The sequence below is a fragment of the Boleophthalmus pectinirostris genome, unplaced genomic scaffold, assembly GCF_026225935.1.
Source record: "Boleophthalmus pectinirostris isolate CB_2022bp ecotype Guang Dong unplaced genomic scaffold, ASM2622593v1 HiC_scaffold_22, whole genome shotgun sequence".
NCBI lineage: Eukaryota > Metazoa > Chordata > Actinopteri > Gobiiformes > Gobiidae > Boleophthalmus > Boleophthalmus pectinirostris.
In genome coordinates, this window is record NW_026571190.1 from 33,155,317 (window position 1) to 33,171,347 (window position 16,031).

The window sequence follows — 16,031 nt, forward strand, 5'->3', positions numbered from 1 at the left end:
TTTAAAAAATGTAGTTAGTATCGTGAAAGTAACAGGATACTCTGTACTTCACACTGTACGCATGCTCTGTTGAGCAGGTGCATTAGAAATTGAGGCTGCAAATTTAACTTACATTTACTCAAAATTAATACTACAAAATAAACATAAACAATTAAATTGTAATATTGAGTGTGCTGATGTGCTCAATGAAATGTAATAATTTTAGAGAACAAGTTTCTCTTTCGCTGTTGAGAGCAACAACGGGGAATTCAAAAATAGTCTTTAACTGAATATTTAATTAATTGCATTAATTCCCCCTATGGTTGCCTATAAAACGTTCTGATATGTTTTTAGTTTACATGATTTATGGTGAGTAACGTGTGTATGCCTGATGTCCACTCGGTTCACGTGAGCCCTGCAGGAGCAGCTCGGCGCGTCTGAGCTCTGCGCTCAGCTGATTTGCTTGTCCATCGATCCACTGCAAATATAATTCGGCCTAACAACGCTCAAATACCGCGTCCCTGGCGTCACTTGGCCGCTCTTTAACACACGCACATGGGGAGAAAGATTCTCAAAACCCGATCCCATAAAGCATGAGCGCGCTGCACCCCTGGGTGCGCGCAGCTCGGCAAACACAAAGTCATTATCGCTTAGATTCCAATAAGGCGAGTCTGTCAGGGATCGCGCTGCTTCCTTCCGAGGATTTCTGTCATGCCTACTAAACATGGCGGGATGTCTTCTAAGCGCTACGAGCGCGATAAATAACAGCGAGTCCCACAGCTGATTAGTCTGAAACAACGGTGCGCATTTGTAAAGAGGAGAGGGTCCCACAGTGGAGCGGCCCGTCCACCTGCAGCTCCGTCAGCAGTCAGGACGAGCGAGGATGCTCTCACACAGTCTGTGTGCTATGGAAGTGAGCGTGTGATTATGCAGCTTAATCATAGCCAATAGGTTATATTAACTTTTTCAATTGACCAAACACTTAATAAACAAAAAGAAGTGAGCTCTACACTGTCAGACCTCTACACTTTCAAAGCTGCGTGTGACATGTGGCAGTAAACTCTGCCCCTGTCCAGGTGAGAAAGTATTTTGGTGTCTTCTTCAGAGCGGGGATGAGGCTTTTGCGTAAGAGAAACTGTGGCTTGTGCGTAACAGCGCGCGCATGGTACGGACTGCCTGTAGGTCCAGCGATGATTAACTGCAGCTATAACAACCAGTCTCTATCTTTACTGTCTCCCCCGCGCGCACAGACACACGTGTGATACACACAGCAGTTTAAACTGGGGCTGGAACAAGAACAACATCAACACAAAAATATTCCGCTCATCCGTGTGAGTCCACGGCTCTCGCGCTGTAACGCAGCCGTGTGAGAGGCTCCCTGCCTCGGCCACATGAAGTTAATTAGCCGCTCCCAGAGGGGAGCCCCTTGCCCGGTCTTTATCGGCACTGGGGTTACCAAAACACTGCTGTTGTATGCTTTTAAAAGTCCACACCGCTCACGGACCAATTACGCAGACTTAGCGTGTACGTAACGAAGCAGGACAAGAGATTATCCATCAAAGGGACCAATAAACGAATTAGCTTACAGCATGCAAACTGGGCAGAAAATGGCTGTTTTACTGAATAGAGTTATTATTATCAGAAGAGGAAAATGTGCAAATACAAGCCCTCAAAAATTAAATTAAAAAAATTGTAAAACAGAATGAAACTAAACAAATGTAAGTAATATTTTTTAAAGTTTTTTTCTTTCTTTCTTTTTTTTTTTAAATGTGCATTCCAATGTGAAGCAGAAGTACACCTGCCCCTCCCCTCAGAACACACAACCTACTGACACAGATCCAGCGAGCAGCACAGAGACAGAGGACACAGAGTGGGACGTACCTGCTGGGACATTCTGTACAGGAGGTTACTGTCAGTGCTCTGCTGCTGCCATGTCCCCATGAAGCCCGGCTGCTCAGCACTAGGCGGTCTGGTGCTGAACTGCATGGAGCTCTGGCCTGCCCCCTCGCTGCTGGTCCTGCTGCTAACGATGCTAACGGAGCCGAGACCCCCAGCACTGACGCCGCTGCCTCGTGGCCTGCTGCAGGTGTGAGGGCCGGGGGGGGCGACGCCTGGAGCCGAGGCGGTGGGGTCAGAGGTGTCTTCGGACGGAGGACGAGGCCTGGGCGACTGGGGCTCTTCACCGGGCTGTGCTGGGGCCGTATCACTGCGCTCTCTGCCTCTCACATCCAAGTCTGCCTCCTCGGACTACACACAAAGAGGGAGGGCAGCGGGGAAGGAGGAGAGACACAACAAGTCAGTGAAGGTGGGTTCTTTTAGGGTCGTGTTGCCTTTTTTTCACCCCGCGCTCCTGCTCATCTAAAACATGCAGAGAGGGGCGCTTTGGGCCGCTCTGGTGGCCCACCTCTGTGTGTGTGCACTCATTTTTGTGAAGACAGAAAAAGAAGGTTGTGGTGAGGTGTCCTCGGGGGCCTGGAGCTGGACGGGCCAGCGGTGTTAGAGGTGAGGAGGGATGAGGAGGATGGAGCTGAGGGCTGAGGCTGTGCCCGTGCGGAGCTCCAAACATGAGGAGGAGTCGCACTGCCCTGGCCCCACACTTCGCTTTAATCCATCTGTCAGTCACTTATTTGTATTCATCTGGACTCAAACACACCTCCTCACACACACACACACAATCACACACACACACACACACACACACTTACACAGGCAGAGAATAAAGACGAGACCGGTTTAGAGAAAGAAGAGGAGCTACACTCACAGCGCGAAAAAGTCCTTTAAACGGTGTTTAAACGTCAAGATTCCAGTGTCCAAATTTTTAAAAAGTAAAAAAATTGAACTTAAATTTCAAAGTAAAGTCTTACATTAGATGAAGTCAAAATTAACACAGAAATCCATGAGCAGATTTTAAACTTAAAACAAAAGATAAAAAGCCAAAGATAAAAACTAATTAAGCAAAGGAAAAATAAAAAGTAAAAATGTTTGCAACACATTTTGAAGCAAAACTGATTTTAAAAAATATAACAAAAAATGTAAGATATAAAAAGAAAAAGTGCAGAGTGAAATTCCCTTGTATAAAAGTTGTGGGTGCAGAGCTCGGGCAGGCGAGCGCTGCTCTCTTACCATGAACTGTGTGCGTCCCAGCTGCAGACGGAGCTCTGTCTCCTGCTCTGTGCTCTGCCTCGGTCCTGTCCCTCTCTCGCTCCGCTCCTGCCTGTTCCTGTCTGCTCCTGCCTGCTCCTGTCTGTCCTGTGTGCTGCTCTGAGCGCTGTGCTCTGGGCTGCTGCCGCTGTGGAGCTGAGTGCCTGCTCTGTGCCGGAGCAGAGTGAGAGAGAGAGGAGCGGTGGCTCTCCAAGTGTCCGTACGAGTGTGCACACGCTCACTGAGTCAACTGAGATGCTCAATGACACACACTCCTCCTCTGCTGAGGGCGAGGAGGAGGGGGCAGACACCAGCGCAGCACAGCTCCAGGATCCAGGAGGGGGGAGCGCCTGTCCCCCTGCCTTATTACCATGTGCGCTGTGAGCAGAGCAACTTAGCCTTCCTGTGGGACCATCCCGCCACACAAAAACACACACGGAGCTTATCGCCGGCTCTCACCTCGCACAAAAATATCAACCACGACAAAAAGACAAGAAAAAAATACAGAAATTACAAGACAAAACAGAGTCCTTTTAAAGACACTTGTCAAAAGAATCCTCAGACTGGAAATACTTCAACAAAAGCCGGCGCCTTTGTTTAATTCACATCAGCTCTAATGAAAGACTAATGGAACTCAGGCAGCCTGCCACTAGCCTGCATCTGAACGCACTCACACACACACACACACACACACACACACACACACGCACACGCAGGAAACAGCCCTCCTCCCTCACTCCCTCCCTCCCGCCGAGGCTCTCAGATTTTAATTAAGAAAAAAATGAGGAAGTGGTTCCATTTTAGCCAAATTGGTCCCCACTGCAGCAAAGGTATGGGAATAACATGAGGGATGGAGGAGTGCAGGGAGGCAGACAGGGGGAAAAAGACACACAGGAGGAGAGAGGAAGGAGATGTATGCTTCCTCTGACACTTACGACACCAAACCCAAAACAATGAACTTCCACGCACCCTTCCGTACCTCTGAGATGGCCTCGTTATTTTGAAAAAGTGACAAAAATGGACCTACTTACTGTATATTAACCCATAACTCATATTTAAGAATCACATTTAAACCAATTTGATTTCTAAAAATGTCCAAAATTGCCACCAACCTCTCCTAGATCTCCTAAAAGCCTTTCTAGTTTGCCTATGACATTTGAGATTTGTACAAATTTCAACCAAAAAAAATCTGCTGTAAGTCATTTTTTTCTCTCCTTTTTTTATCCTTCATTTAAATTTTTTTTTTTTTTTTTCGCAGCAGTCTTTGCCCTGTCAAAAGCCTTGTTGTAATAGCCGTAATGTGTCACCTCCGCTCCTCACAGCTCACTGAAACGCTAAGTCGAGGCTTAGGCTAATTATATTAAGTGACAATTTCGAGCGTGGTTCTTTTCGCTCGCTTGCTGCCGCGCGCTCTCCACATCCCTGCCTCCTCTTCCTCTTCGCCGCGCTCACCCCTCCCTCCCGTCGTCCCTCGCTCTCCCGCTCCCGTCTCTATAAATGTGCTGGCTTTGACTTTTTTTTCCCGGACAGCGTCGTAGCCCGGGACAATCTAAAAATGGTTAATAGCTGTTAGCTGTTGGATGTGGGATACACTGGACAATAATGTGAATTTGTATTTTTATATTTTATTGTTCTGATTTGTCTAATTTACTAGATTAAGAATATAAGAAGATTAAAATTGTACTTAGTTACAAAGGAAAACACTGTAGGAAGCTGAACATTATAATTAGAGGGTTTAATTAAGTCATGGTTAAAACAGGTTTTTTGATTAGAAATAATTTGGATAAGAAATTTCAAGATATACAGGGATGTAACAAGAACCAAAATATCGTGATATCGTATCGTCAAAGGTCTCTCAGTAATATCGTGGGCTGTCACAATATGTCGAATCTCAAGTCTCTTTGTTTAAATTCATTGTTTTGGTGAAGTAATAGCTAAAAAAAACAGAGGGAACTACATAGACCATGATCCTTTGCTGTTTCAATGCAGACGACATGAAGAAAAAACTGTTGTTAAGCACTTTTAAATCTTAATTCTTCAGCACCAAAGGCTTGTCATGGCATTTCAAAAGGAAAAAGTTGCATCATAGTTTGGTTAGTGTCCACAAAATATCGCAATAAATATCGTATCGTGAGATGCGTATCGAGAAAATATCGTACATAAATTTGGATACCAATAATCAAAATATCATGACATTGTATCATCAAAGGTGTCACAATAATAATATCGTGGAACATCACAGCATATCGAAATTTAATTACATTAATTGAAAAAAGCAGAGTAAACTACATAGACCATGATCCTTTGCTGTTTCAGTGCAGACGACATGAAGAAATAACTGTTATAAGCACATTTAAATCAAAATTTTTTTGTATTTTAACAGCACCAAAGGCTTGTCATGGCATTTTAAAAGGAAAAAAAAGTAGAGTATTCAGTTTGGTTAGCCTCCTCAAAATATCGCAATAAATATCGTATCGTGAGATGCATATCGAGAAAATATCGTACAGAGATTTGGTTACTGATAATGAAAATATCATGATATCGTATCGTCAAAGGTCTCACAATAATATTGTGGAACATCACAGCATATGGAATTATAAACATCTTTAATTACATTCATTGAAAAAAGCAGAGTAAACTACATAGACCATGATCCTTTGCTGTTTCAGTGCAGACAACATGAAGAAATAACTGTTATAAGCACATTTAAATCTTAATTCTTCAGCACCAAAGCCTTGTCATGGCATTTCAAAAGGAAAAAGTTGCTTCATAGTTTAGTTAGTGTCCACAAAATATCATATCATAAATATCGTATCGTGAAATGCATATCTAGAAAATATCGTACAGAGATTTAGATACCGATAATCAAAATATCGTGATATCGTATCGTCAAAGGTCTCACAATAATATCGTGGAACATCACAATATATTAATTATAAACATCTTTAATTAAATTCATTGAAAAAAGCAGAGTAAACTACATAGACCATGATCCTTTGCTGTTTCAGTGCAGACAACATGAAGATAAAACTGTTGTTAAGCACTTTTAAATCTTAATTCTTTGTATTATAACAACACCAAAGGCTTGTCATGGCATTTCAAAAGGAAAAAAAAGTAGAGTATTCACAGTTTGTTTAGCCTCCGCAAAATATCGTATTGTGAGTTGCATATCGAGAAAATATTGTACAGAGATTTGGATACCAATAGTCAAAATATCGTGATATTGTATCGTCAAAGTTTCACAATAATACCGTGGAACATCACAGTACATCAAATTATAAATGTATATAATTAAATTCATTGTTTTGTTGAAGCAGCAGCTAAAAAAAGCGGAGTAAACTACATCGACCATGATCCTTTGCTCCATTTCAATTCAAACAGTAAGAAGAAATAATATCACTTTTCTGTCTTAATTCTTTGGTCTAAAACTGTAATTTTGCACCCAAGTCGTGTCAAAAAAGGAAAGGAAAAGGTATAATTTATCAACTCTCGTAGAATCTCCACAATATCGCAATAAATATTGTATCGTGAAATGAATATCGTGACAGTATCGTGCCGTGAGATTTGCATATCGTTACATCCCTAATTATAAAACAAGTAAGCTAAAGCTGCTGGATTTGAAAACTTTGATAAATTTTACTAATTTAATCTTCATAATTTGACTGCTTTTGTCTTAAATATTCTTAACTACAGCTTTGCACGTATAATTGTTGGCGATTAAATATCTGTGTAAGAAATTCAAATACAGAATTGAACAAAATCAGCTGGCAGAGTTGAGTTTTTCTTTTGCGTTGTTGATTAGAGTCCTGCAGCGAGTGTGGGGAGAGCTGTATGGGAGTCGGTGTTCATAAGCAGCAGTTTCAGCCTCCTCCTTTAAGGCTGTGTACGATTCTGTCTAATGATGTAAGCATGTAAACAAAATGTAAAACAAAATATATGCACAACTTAACTGAACTAGAGTTTAAGGGATGTTTTAAAGGGCCACTATACACCAAAATCACTTTTCTCTACTGATTATGTGTGTAAATGGGTCTAAAATAGAAATGTATACCTATCCATGGCCTTTTTATTTGTTAAAAATAAGACTTTTGGGTCAAACGGCCTCCTAAGGATCAACTACGGCCAGATTTGAATTTTCAGGTTGGACTAACGACCGCCAATGAGTCAGACGCAGGTAATTACGTGACGAGCGCAGCCACTGGTGTCTACGGGTGGCACCGCTGGGCACTGCCATGTCCCGCCATGTCTGGAAAAAAAGGAAAACGACGTGATCCAAGCACAAATGTCCGCTCTGTTTCAAAGTCCGGAGAGCACCGGTCCGCGTTGTGCTGTGGCTGTCAGTGGGCTGTCAATCATCGCTCCAGAGCCCCGCCCCCTCACCCGCTCCCGCCCACTCTGGAGGATTTTTCAGATTTTGCTCAGGGGCAGAGTAAATCTTCGGTCAGGTGTTTAATGGCTCTTTAAGACTTAAACTAACACTGAATGGTGAAATCAAATTAAACACAGATTATGGTCCAGTCATTTAGGGGATTATACTCAGTACAGTTGCCTATAAAACTCATCATTAACATTTTTTCAGACCATCTCATAACGTAATATTTAATAATAATAACAATAAATAGTGTTGTCTAAAATATGAAATCTTAAAGAAATGGCTTTTATATTACAAAACATTATAAAATTACAATTAGAGATGTATCGATCCAGCTTTTTCAGTTCTGATACCAATTCCTTCATGTGTCTACCGATACCCGACGCCAACCGATACCAGAGCAGAGACTGAAAACAGCATTTATTTTCTGACAAAACTGATCAAGTAGTTGTTATTTATCGCTGAGGTAACTACAGAACAGCTTTGAGTAAAATAAAAATTCAAACATTATGAAAATTTCTTGGTGAACTCAATCAATTTATATGTGCCCAGTCATTATATCAGCTGAACCGATATTTGGAAGCCGATATCTATCCAGTAAATTGCCAAAATTGCCAGTATCGGTGCAGATATCCAATACCAGTATCGGATCTCAGAACAGTATTTTCTTACGGTCTATAGTTCCATAAAATGAAACCTGCAACTCTGACACAAGACGGACCAATCTAAGGTATAGGGAGTCTAAAAATATGAAAGCTGATGGGAAAGGGTGCTACGGGCTCCTTTATTAAAACTAGGGTGGGGTGAGTGCATCAGTGGCTCCTTTAAGGGTTAAATCAGCTTTTCCAGGACGAGCAAATAACATTAAAATACAAGATGAGCCTCTTATTGTCGTAGCACAAAGTATGTCACACGGGGCTTGAATAAAGTGTCCAAGGCATACTGATTAAAAAATAAAAGTCCTTTATTCTTACAAAGGGGACCTCTACAATATTTTGATGTTTTGTTTTGTTTTTTTCTCATCAGAGTATTTCCTCATGGTCTATAGTTCCACAAAATGAAACCAACTACCGTAAATCCACTACTGAAACCTGATGGAACAACTGAAGGTACAGAAGTCTAACAAGTGTTCGAGGCATACTGATCACAAAAATAAAAGTCCTTTATTCTTACAAATAAAAACACCAAATGGGATGTGCGTATTTTGATGCGTTTCTTTTTTCTGTAACAGTATTTCCTCGTTGTCTACAGTTCCACAAAATGAAACCAACTAAATCCACTACTGCAACTTTGAAACATGATGGACCAATTTAAGGTGTAGAAGTCTAAAGATATGAAAGCTGATGGGCGTGTCCAAGATATACTGATTAAAAAAATAAGTCCTTTAGTTGATGGGAGTGTCTGATAGCCTGATTCATCAGCCAGTTTCACATTGTGGAAATGTCTGACCTCGCAGCATTAGAATTTGTTCGCTCGACGATAGGCACGTACTTTTTTAATTTAACCAATCACTGCTATTTGGTCGTGACGTATGTAATGCGCCGCTAACTGGGCTTACTGGTATATTAAGCTTTTCCCAAATCCTGTAGAAAGAAGGACAATAACGTCTTTCCCCTTGATAAAATTCACCAAACATTCTCTTTGTTCCGGCTTTAAATCTCGGGAATCGTTGACAACACTGAATATATGACTCTTCGCTGATTGGCTGGAGCCCGAACTTGCACTTCTGGGGTTTTTGCGAACCGTCTATTGTATTTTGATTCCTGACCTAGTTGCTGGAGAGAAATGTAATTGAGCGGAGGCACTAGGTGGCGCTGTGTCTGAGGCATACTGATTACGAAAATAAAAATATTTAGTTTTTTCCCATCAGAGTATTTCCTCGTGGTCTATAGTTCCAAAATTAAACCAACTAAATCCACTACAACAACTCTGACACATGATGGAGCAATTTAAGGTACAGAAGTCGAAAAATATGAAAGTTGATGGGAGTGTCCGATAGCCTGATTCATCAGCCGGTTTCACTTCCTGGAAAACGTCTGACCTCGCAGCATTAGAATTCGTTCGCTCGACGGTAGGCGGGTACTTTTTTTACTTAACCAATCACTGCTATTTGGTCGTGACGTATGTAATGCGCCGCTAACTGGGCTTACTGGTATATTATTCCCATATCCCGTAGGAAGAAGGACAATAACATCTTTCCCCTTGATAAAATTCACCAAACATTCTCTTTGTTCCGGCTTTAAATCCTCGATCTCGGGAATCGTTGACAACACAGAATGTATGACTCTTCGCTGATTGGCTGGAGCCCAAACTTGCACTTCCGGGGTTTTTTGCGAACCGTCTAGTGTATTTTGATTCCTGACCTAGTTGCTGAAGCACTAGGTGGCGCCAACCTGGCTAAGCGTCTGAGGCATTCTGATTCCAAAAATAAAAGTCTTTTATTCTTACGATATTTTGATGTTTTGTTTTGTTTTTTCTCATCAGAGTATTTCCTCGTGGTCTATAGTTCCACAAAATGAAACCAACTAAATCCACTACAACAACTCTGACACATGATGGAGCAATTTAAGGTATAGAAGTCGAAAAATATGACAACTAATGGGAGTCTCTGAGGCATACTGATTACAAAAATAAAAGTCCTTTATTTCCCCGTGGTCTATAGTTCCACAACATGAACCCAACTAAACCTACTAAACTACTCCAACTCTGAAACATGAAAACATTTTAAGGTACGAGGCATAGTGATTAAAAAATAAAAGTCCTTTATTGGTACAAATGAAATGCCAATTCGGATGGCTATGTTTTGTTTTGTTTTTTCTCATAACAATATTATCTCGTGGTCTGTAGTTCCACAAAATGAAACCAACTAAATCCACGACTGCAACTCTGACACATGATGGAACAATTGAAGGTACAGAAGTCTTCCAAGTGTTCGAGGCATTCTGATTACAAAAATAAAAGTCCTTTATTCTTACAAAGGGGACCTCTACAATATCTGGATGTTTTCTTTTGTTTTTTTCTCATAACAGCATTTTCTCGTGGTCTGTAGTTCCACAAAATGAAACCAACTAAATCCGCTACTGCAACTCTGAAACACGACGGACCAATCTAAGGTATAGGGAGTCTAAAAATATGAAAGCTGATGGGGAAGGGTGCTACGGGCTCCTTTATTAAAACTATTATTGTGCCGGACCGGAGAATTCCCCGCGGGGCAAGGGTCCATGTCGAAGCCCATATAATTAACTAGAGGCTCAGCTACGGATCAATTACCAGACAAGCAAGTGATAGCCAAATCAATGGAAGATCATCAGGCTCGTTATCAGTGTTGCAACTCATTAGAGGAAAAGAGAGGTAGAGGGAAGAGGAGGACGAGGGGGAAGAGGGGGAGTCCGTGGGTGCAAAGACAGGGGGGTGACAGGGTGACAGAGTGCAGTGCTGTGTAGGACCGGTCACTGAGCCTTGTACGGATCAATACGCCGTGAGCAGCAGGTTAAAGCACTGCCACTGCCGATGTATTCCCTCGCCACACGGGACACACTCTAGTGCCCCCCGCCTGTCACAAACGCACGCTAACAAGACGCAGGGAGCATTACAATTCACCGTGGGGGTAGATTACAGTGGGACTTTTCGATTTTTTTTTTTTATCTTACTGCTTGTTTTCTGAGGATTCTCGAACGAGAGGTGGAAAAAATGTTATCAGTGCATGTGCGAAGTGTGTACCGTGTGAAGAGATTAAGGTGGTCTAAACAAGTGCTGCAAATCAGATACGAATCAATACTTAAGGTCCCTTCAGGCCAGAGCGTCAAAAAATGCATTGGACACCTCTAGTTGGACACCTTTCCGTTTGAGTTTAGGGCGTCCGTTGCAATGGAAACAAGTGCCCGGTCCTGGTCTTGTCCCGAAACAATGTCAGACCAGATTGAGAGAGTGGCTTTGTCCTAATTCAGTCCTGGTTTAGTCCTGGTTCAGTCCTGGTCCAATCCTGGTCCAGTCTTGGTCCAGTCCTGGTGTAGTCCTGGCAATTGTCTCGGCGGTAATGTTTGTGACTCCCGGCTCTTGGCTTTTTCCCTTTCTTCTCCTTCGTTTGGATAATAACATCGCTCCTTTTTTTTTTAATACACACAACTGGGTGCATAAACTTGATACAACAAACATGGCTGTTTGTCGTCAGCAGTTACATGTTGGGATGAGGGAACATAAACACAACATATTATATAGAAACAATACAATATAATACAAAAAAAAAAGTGCATTTAAGAATATAAAATGATAATAGCAAGAGAAGTAGAGTTCATTCAGCCAGAGTTCATAAAGTCCAGGGGTATTTCACACATGTAGGAATACACTTTTTGAGGTTTAGGTCCATTCATATGTTTCAGAGTTTTTATATATAATCTGAGTTCGTTTTTAAAACAAGCAATAACATCGCTCCTTCACTGGATGGTCGTCCCTGATTGGTTGACGAGGTGCATCTGATTAGCCAGACCAGTGCCTCCGCTCAATTTCATTTCTCTCCAGTGACTAGGTCAGGAATGAGAATACACTAGACCAGGGGGGTCCAAACGTTTTTCATCAAGGGCCACATATCTAAACGTAGATGAAGCAGAGGGCCGATCGAGGGCCGTAGACTGATGCTCAGTACAGTGAATAATTGAAATATGTGCATGTTTAATACGTTAGAAAGAGCCATCGATCTTTATTCATGCTGAAATCCTTAAAACCAAACACTAAATATTCAATATTAGTTATATCGAGGTAGATTTTCAAAAAACTTGCAGTAAAAAAATCATTTTTAATTGATGCAAGGTCATTTGGGCCAATTCACCTTGAACTCTGAGGGCCAAGAAAAATTTGTCTGAGGGCCGCATTTGGCCCCCGGGCCATAGTTTGGACATGCCTGCACTAGACGGTTCGCAAAAACCCCGAAAGTGCGAGTTCGGGCACCAGCCAATCAGCGAAGAGCCGTACATTCTGTGTTGGCAACGATTCCCGAGATCGAGGATTTAAAGCTGGAACAAAGAGAATGTTTGGTGAATGTTATCAAGAGGAAAGACGTTATTGTCCTTCTTCCTACAGGATTTGGGAAAAGCATACGTCACAACCAAATAGCAGCGATTGGTTAAATAAAAAACTACCCGCCTACCGTGGAGCGAACAAATCTTAATGCTGCAAGGTCAGACGATTTCCACCAAGTGAAATTGTCTGATGAATCAGGCTAGCATCCGATGCCAGAAGTTCAGCATTTTCAACTTCTGACTCCTGAACGCTCAAATTCACCGCGACGAGGCCAGATTTGCGCCGCACTGACACATAAAGACACGCTGCAAAAACACAGGACGCTCTAGACATGCGTCCACATACAGTGTACGTAACACGGACACCTCGGCACTCCGGTCTGAACGGACCTTTAAACTAGTATCGAAACTAGATATGCATTTGAGCCGGTATCGATATTAAAAATCGATTTGTGACTGGACAGTTAAATTTGCCTTTCACTCACTTATTAGTACCTTTTTGTATACAGTTTTATCTTTTTGAGAGCTTTTGCCACACCCCCTTTTAGTTGATTTGCCTTCAGTCGACCAAAACAAACCCAAAGTTTTTTTTTTTTTTTGAGTAACACTTTATTATTAGTCTGTGTATGTCTCCAAATACACTTTTCCACCTTTCCACCTACAGACAATCCCAGGCCTGAAATCCTAGTAGTAGTTTATTCGGTCATTTTACAACACTACTAAAAAAGAGCAAAGGCCTAGCTAACGAACAGAATCTGTAAACAAGTCGGTGTGTTAGTTTCAGAGTAGTATCAGTGTAGTTAGCTCCTCCCTGCAGACAGATATAAGGAAGTGTCCACCAGCGTCTGACCAGAACTGAAGAAGCAGCTTGGATGAGCTGCGAAACGTATTCGACCAAATAAACGTCTGTGCAGTCGACAAAATGAATTTCTCCTTTGGCATGGATTCTACCTGGACGAGTGAGGGATTATTCACACTACAAAACAAAACAAAACAAAACATAGACAACAATACCATGGATCATGACCGAAAGGGTTTAGGCTGAAGTAAAAGGTACTAACTCTATTAAACAATGACAGAATTCCAAGAAAAAAGCAGCGTATGAACAGTAAGTTTGCATTTATAATTTCACTTACGACTTATATTTTATATTATATAAAAATATAAATTAAAACAAATTTTAATGCATAATTCATTCATTCCAGAGCTCTATAGCTTTCAAAACATAATGCTTTACACTCTTTTTTTATTAGACTTTTTAAAAAGCGCACAGGTTATTCCATATTCTTTATATTCTTTACCCCTTTAGCAGAAATATAATCACATTTTTTCTTAGTTCTTATCTTCATTTTTTTTAAAGATCCCTGTTCCTGTAAGATTAAGCTGACTCTCTCTGCTCAAATAACTCCTGTAAACGAGGAGGAAGCAGATGATTATAGGCCTTGTACGTCACTACGGCTGTACTCAGGTCAACAAGATCAAAAACTTAAGTACTTTTAGCTTCACAAAAAGAGGATTTGTTGGTGTAGTGAAGGTGTAAAGAGTTTAAAAACACGGTGGAGCACTTCCTGTACATCACAAGTGTTTTTAGTTTGAGGTTTGTGCGTTAAACTTGCGTGAACTCCAGGTATGTTTTTGATGAGGAAACATTATAACAAAGATCAGAAAATGGGCTCTAAATCCTAATTCACTTATCCTAAAACTATTAAATAATGAATTCCTCGTGCGGCTCTTAAGCGTTCTTAGTATTCCCTACTTCATCTGGCCCACTAACAAACATTTATTTTGATTCACGCTTGTTCCACACTGCTCCAATCATTAACGTTGGCCTCTTGTCTTAACAACTTATGGCCTTAAGTGATAATCAAACTCAGATTTTGGTTAGTGTCAGCGCGCGGGTCATCACATCCTCCAGTTATAGCCGTCATCACGGAGAGGCCGTCGTAAACTTTGACCCCTGACCCGCCTCAGACGTGCACACAGGATTCACTTTGTCTGCGAAAACATTTAACCTTTGTTTTTTTTTTTCCACTAGTCATTTGGTCGTTTATGGTTCAAGTGAGTGGAGTTTAGGGGAACAGTTACATTGATTGCGCAGGTCAACTTTACAACACTGGCCTGATCTTTGTCGGCCTAACGAAAATTTTGGAGAGAAATACCAAGTTTCATCAGTTTTCCTTCAAGACAGAGAAGAGCATGAATGGTAACAATGATGGCCAAGGGTTTGGTTATAGCACTTTGACCCAGCATTACCACTGTCGATTTCCTTGAGCCGACAGTTGGATGATGTTATGATGATATTATTTAATACAGATGGGGGGCAGGTAAAAGTAATGTTGTTCAACTGCAAGTTTTTGTTATACAGCAGTGGTCCCTAACAATATTTTGCGGACCAGACGGGGTTGGGAGGAGGTGGTCCATGCGGCATGGTTAAGTCCTGGCTAAATCCTGTTTTAGTCCTGGTTTTAGACCTGTTTTAGAACTGTTTTAGACCCTATTTTATCTATTTGAGACCCTGTTTCAGACCTATTTTAGACCTGGTTTAGACGTGGTTTACACCTGGTTTAGTTCTGGTTTAGCCTGCGCAGCGTATGGGAGGAGGGACGGTCCACGCGACGTACTGGAGGGGTGACGGTCCGGCCTGGTACCAAACGACCCACAGCAAGGTACCAGTCCCTGACCCGGGGGTTGGGGACCCCTCCATAGTCTGGAGTCTAGTCAGTAATAGAAATGATCAGGTTCCATATTTGGGAATTCCGTGGCAAAGTACAATGTAACCAATAGGGAAAACTGGTCCTTGCCCTCATCTGGAATAAGACATCAACGCTTTCTTGAATCTGAAAACTAAAAATTTTCAAGATGCACATTGCCTGTCAACCCCCGTTTTCATTGACAAAGGTCCACGCCCACTGCTCTGTACTTGCTTGGTTCTCCAATTTTATTTTCGTGATCGGTGATACGCGTACAATTCAGGAACAATGCATAGTTATTTTGGTACAAATGAAAAAAAAAAAAAAACCCTAACGTGCTAACGTGATGTGCAGCTATCCATCAGAGGTGTCGACTCTTTGTTGTGATGACGTTTGGGGAGACGCCGCAGTTTTCTAACGCAGAAGTCAGCAGACATTAGAGCTGGGTATCATTAAGAAGTTGCCGATACGATACATACCTCCATACAGTACACTTTCGATTCAGTACGATATATTTCAAATCGATTTGATCAGTAAAAATAAAGGCTAAATCATGGCTGTGATACTAAAAGTCTTTTTGTGCAAAGTTAATATGAAACACCTTTTAATCATCAAAACAGTGAAAATGTCGCATAAACGAGTTTCCTTCCACTAAACAAGCAACAAAACTGTCGCACTGTAACAAAAAAATTGACTAAAATATACCAAAAAATTGTCTTGGCGATATATCGATACAGCGGCCCACGATATCGATACTGTATCATTCCATTAAACAATACGATATACCGATATTTCAATATTTTTACACACCCCTAGCGGACATGTTTCTTTTAT

General features: G+C 41.5%; 1 protein-coding gene across 1 annotated transcript in view; it reads right to left on the reverse strand.

Moving 5' to 3' along the window:
• LOC110160755 (zinc finger protein basonuclin-2) overlaps window positions 1-3,321 on the reverse strand; it is a 135,823-nt gene extending 132,502 nt beyond the window's left edge. The window contains exons 1-2 of the mRNA XM_055158498.1: window positions 3,103-3,321; window positions 1,861-2,226 (exon numbers count right to left, since the gene is read on the reverse strand). Of these exons, the coding sequence (XP_055014473.1) occupies window positions 1,861-2,226; window positions 3,103-3,105 (369 nt within the window). The 5' untranslated portion in view covers window positions 3,106-3,321. The remainder of the gene's footprint in view (window positions 1-1,860; window positions 2,227-3,102) is intronic.
• Window positions 3,322-16,031: the final 12,710 nt, after the last annotated feature.